Source organism: Solanum stenotomum, chromosome 1, assembly GCF_019186545.1.
Source record: "Solanum stenotomum isolate F172 chromosome 1, ASM1918654v1, whole genome shotgun sequence".
Classification (NCBI taxonomy): Eukaryota; Viridiplantae; Streptophyta; class Magnoliopsida; order Solanales; family Solanaceae; genus Solanum; species Solanum stenotomum.
The window spans coordinates 9,217,221-9,222,066 of NC_064282.1; the positions used below are offsets into that span (position 1 = coordinate 9,217,221).

The following is a 4,846-nucleotide window of genomic DNA, read 5'->3' on the forward strand; positions in this document are numbered from 1 at the left end:
TATCATTGTCACAGTCCCCAATTATCACCTTAATCATTGTTTTCCATTTTTCTTCTTATTAGTCAACATATGGTTTCTATTCCTTTATCTTTTTATGTTTCCCTTCTTTTACTTTTTCTTTCTTAAAAAAAAAAAAAATCATTAATAATTGCTTAGGGCAATTACACCAGGAGAATACGAATTTTATTCATATTTTATACATGTGTTGTGTTGAGAATTTATTAAATAGACATAGATATCGATATACTGTAAATCCAATAACCTTAAACATGTAACATCTTGAATTCGTCTCCGCCTCTCAGTGACACCGATCCTGTTTAGGCTGATAAATTATTATAAGATGTCAATTCCTTTATTTTTGTTCTGTTCTGTGAAGAAAGAATGTAGGTCCAAGAAAAAAAACTCAATAATTAGGTTCACATGCATTCAAAGTGACCCCCCAATTAATAAACTACTCCATAGACAATACTTTCTAGTTTCTACGTAATTAAATTATTTTAACAAAAATAAAATAAACCAAGGCCAGCTAGGAGAAAAAATATATTCAATTAATATTGAGATTATGTATAATTTTTTGTTGGGTGCACGTGGGAAGGAGACTCTGGTTATAGGGCCTACCATACATGTTCATGTGGTTCATTCATATATATATCTGGATGGGCCTCTTTTTTTGATTCTTTTAATATCCTTAAGCTATTCATCATTGAATATTATTTTTTTCATCAGCAAATTATTGGGGTATTTGTTTCTATACGTAAAGATAACTTGTCAGTTTCTTACGTACAGATATTAGATGACTAGATAGTACATGAATATTATTATGTAAGACATGAGAATAAAGGTAATCTATTCGTCTCAATTTAAGTGTTATTTTTTTTTTTTGAATATGGTAAATTTAAGTTTACGTGATTTAAAAAAACTACAAATATCTTTAAGTTTAAGAATCTTTATTTATTTCTTAAACCTCGTATTCAGTAAAACTAAGACACTTATATTAGAACGGAGGAAATATTTAAAAGTTGATGGAGGGACCCTTTGTTGATCAGTACATGTAATGAGAAGACTTTAATTCATGGAGTTTTATGGTGATAGTGAAAGTTGAATATGAAAGATTGATATAACTTGATCACATGCAAACTAGGCCCATTTGCTACAAGTGAAAATTGGGACTTGTAATTGGGAAAAAATACTTAAGAGAACTGAGGTATATATCTATCTTTTTTCAGTAGAAGCAAATAGTGTCTCTTTGGAAAATTTCACTTAATAAGGAGGTTTTTTCCTCTCTTATACTGTTTTCTACTCTAGCATATCTCTTATGTTGTAAGAAAGATATGATTTTTTTTCTTTTTACTCTATTTATCAGTTTGAGTTTTTGATTTATCTGATTCTATCATAGGTGTGGGACCCTTTAATTTCTTTCTCCTATTCCCAAAAATAGATGAAGTTGAGTTACCATAGAGGATGTATTATTAATGTCCATATTCTTCAAATTGCATCTTATTTGTGGCTTTCCAAGTCATTAAGCAATTAGATGGATATCCTTCACCTCCCAAAGATATGAGTTGGAAATTTTCTTGATTCTCTTGTGATTCTCACTAGTGCTTGAACCTCAAGTATTAGCACGTTGAAATTATGTTCCATGTACACTACTTTAATCCTTTTTATTTGACTAAATAGCTATAGTGTTTAAACTTGTGAAATTTATCACCCTTTTCCCTTTCTTTTTTTTTTTTTTAAAGTGGAAAGCACCTCTATGTTTTTATAATGGCGATGTCTGTACATGGAATTTAGAAAACATTAGATTTTTGTTACATGTCAAATGTACTCTTAGAAAATTTGTTGTATTAAACGCACCATGACATATTTATGGCTATTAACAGATGGTTAATTACGATAAAATAAGATACTCAAATTACGAGAAACCGAAATATAAAAATATGTTCATCCTTTTAAAAGAGTGTTATGTAAAATGAAACGAAGATAAAAAAAATGTCTTTAACTTTTATTACATAGGTGTAAGGGAAGGAAAAAATATAGGAGTAGATTACAAAGTGGGAAATCGAACTCTCTACAATAAAGTGAAAAAAGTTGAAGTAATTACCCAATAATTGAGGTACTAAAATCCGGGGGGATTTTTTAGTTTCCCACGCGGTATTCGCCACCCGCATTAGGGCCGACTACATTCAAATTTGTGCTGAAAAGACGTATATTGGGATTAAAACACTGTCTAGCAAAGATCACTCCTCACCTTGAAGGGCTTCGAACATCACACATCTAATAAAGGAGGAATGAATATTTACCGCTCCATCACAACCCCTATCGGTTATAATAAGTTTTCTTGATCACAAATTAATTATGGAGAGTGGAATTGACTTTGAAGAGTGTGAAAAGTAAAAACTATCTCCATCTGTAGGAGACAAGGATGAGACACCCATTTAGGCTATATATCTTAGCAGATAGTCGCTTTCTGCAAAGGATTCTTTATTGTTTAAATAAGAATACGTAAGTGGCTACAACGGTAAAAACTAGAAAAGTCGTAAAACTTTTTGATTGAATGCTTAATCAACAAACAAAATTACAACCTGTAAATAAAAAGATCTACAAACCACAAAACCAAAAAAAAAAAAACAAAAAGTACATATACCATCCACAAAAGGAGGATGATCAACAAACTTTCCAATATTTTTATCAAGTGTTTTTTAGACAAAGGAAGGAAATATGTGTAAGACCTATTTACAGATTAAGAGAAAAAATATAAAATTAAAACTCTATAGCACACACCTGTAGGAAATTAAGTAACCATCCATAATAAGTGAGATAATTAGCCATTGAAAATCGGCTAAGAAAATTGTCCGAAGACTGCTGGGAGCCTTTGGAAATTGTTGTTACTGTATAAATCTGCAGTCTGTAGAGAAGTCTGCGGCGTTTGATTCTGAAGCCATGAACCTTGTGTCATAAATTGTGTCTCCGATTTTGTTTCCCCATCGTACAATTCATGATGCGGAGGAATTTGATGAGTCTCAATTGTGTTATTATTAACACCTAGTGAAAACGGAGTTTGTAAATATTCAGACCATTTGATTTCTTCTCTCTCCGGTTTTCCTGAACCGTCTGCTGCTGCCGCTGCCGCTGATCCCCAAGCGAAAGCTGCAGCAGCAGCAGCAGCATCATTGTTATCGAAGAATGAACAGTTACTTTGTAATTCGATACTGTTACTAGTACCATTACTATTGTTGCTGCCATTGCTGCTGATCGTACACGCTTCCCAATTCTGAAACTTGTTGATATTAAAAGTACGCGCCAACGGTGATATTGTAGTACTGAGAATCGAATTGGACATAGTAGAAAAAGTAGCATTTTGCAAATTGCTACAATTGAACTGATGATCAGATACCAAATTGTCAGCAGCAGCAGAAGAAGAGTTTTTGGTATTGAAGAGAATATTATTTGTGTTGGGAGTATAATTGTGAAAAGAGAGATAACTAGACAAATCAGGAGACTTGCAATTGGTGGTGAAAAATTCATGAGTTGGTGGGGCAATATTATTTGCCTCATGAATAAGTGGATACCGCTCCAAAGTATTTATCATTGAAGATACGGCCGGCTTAATTGGCTTTTCTGTTGAAAATCCATTCTCATGTCCCTCAACAAAAATGAATTCATTATTTGAACTTTCTGAAACTTTGTCATTGTTCTTATTGTTACTGTTTGCCGACGCTTTCTCTTCGCTCTCTATTTCTGAAAGTGGCTTGTGAGTATTTGGATCGATTCCTCTTTGCCTTAGCTTTTTCTTAATTGAAGAGTTCCACAGATTCTTTATCTCGTTATCTGTTCTTCCAGGCAATCTAGCTGCAATTTGCGACCACCTGAAAAGTAGGCAAAAAACTAAGGTAAGTCCAAGTAAATTACTAATAATTATTGACATTTATGGAATCAATCAAATTGTACTGTTCTAGTGAAGGATAAATATATTACTTGTTCCCAAGAACTGCATGAAGTTCAATGATCAAATTCTCTTCATCCTGTGAGAATGTCCCTCTTTTCAAATCAGGCCTCAAGTAGTTGATCCACCTCAGTCTACAACTTTTTCCACACCTCTGGAGACCTGTCACCATGGAAAATAAATAAAATCACTAACAAGAAAATTATTAAAATAACAACAATTACGTCTCAAGTTAAGGTCGACTATAAAATGTTATTTTTTTCAATTTGAACATAATGCATTTTTTCCAAAGAAATTTGGTTAGTTGTAGTGATAGTGGACCTGCTAGTTTAGGGACAGAGCTCCAACAGCCATGACCAAATTTAGTAATATGCTTTATAAGTTTCTCATCTTCTTCAGGAGACCAAAGGCCTTTCCTTAACTTCTGTTTGTAGCAACAAGAATGCCTCCCCATGTGATATTTGCAATGCTGGAAAACCAAAAAAAAAAAGAAATAAAAAAGAGCAAAGTTTGTGATTTTTTTTTTTTTAGTTGAATATGCTAAGTGAAGCTTGTTGATTATATTATTTTTCTCTTGCTAAGAATCAAAGAAAGTTTAGAAAGAGAGAGAGAGAGAGAAAAAGATGTAAGGAAGGAGAGTGGAAAATGAAATGGATAGGAGGGCGGAGGAGACTTATATATAAAGAAGGTCGTATTCAGCAGAGGATTCCATTTTTGAGGTTTATTTGTTTAATTTTTTCTTTTAATAAATACTCTCACCGTCTTAAATTATGTGACATTCAGTTGATATTAATATATATAATAAAGCCTTTTGAGAGTGGAAATGAACAAATGAAATCTATTGATTTAAGTTAAAGGAAATTATTCCATATTTTGTTTATAAAAATAAGTATCTCAGCTAAA

General features: G+C 32.4%; 1 protein-coding gene across 1 annotated transcript; it reads right to left on the bottom strand.

Moving 5' to 3' along the window:
- Nucleotides 1-2,538: 2,538 nt before the first annotated feature.
- Nucleotides 2,539-4,581, bottom strand: LOC125868270 (transcription factor MYB61). The gene is made up of 3 exons (XM_049548902.1): nt 4,265-4,581; nt 3,976-4,105; nt 2,539-3,866 (listed from the first exon to the last, which is right to left on the bottom strand). Exons 1-3 carry the CDS (start codon nt 4,395-4,397, stop codon nt 2,840-2,842), a joined length of 1,290 nt encoding a protein of 429 aa, XP_049404859.1. The 5' UTR covers nt 4,398-4,581; the 3' UTR covers nt 2,539-2,839.
- Nucleotides 4,582-4,846: the final 265 nt, after the last annotated feature.

Bases quoted from the DNA above. Each gene is read 5' to 3' on its own strand.
- LOC125868270 (XM_049548902.1), bottom strand. From the start codon at position 4,397: ATGGGGAGGCATTCTTGTTGCTACAAACAGAAGTTAAGGAAAGGCCTT. The intron at 4,106-4,264 runs GTCCACTATCAC...CCATGGTGACAG, and splicing joins CTCTGTCCCTAAACTAGCAG to GTCTCCAGAGGTGTGGAAAA. The intron at 3,867-3,975 runs GTAATATATTTA...CCTACTTTTCAG, and splicing joins CATGCAGTTCTTGGGAACAA to GTGGTCGCAAATTGCAGCTA.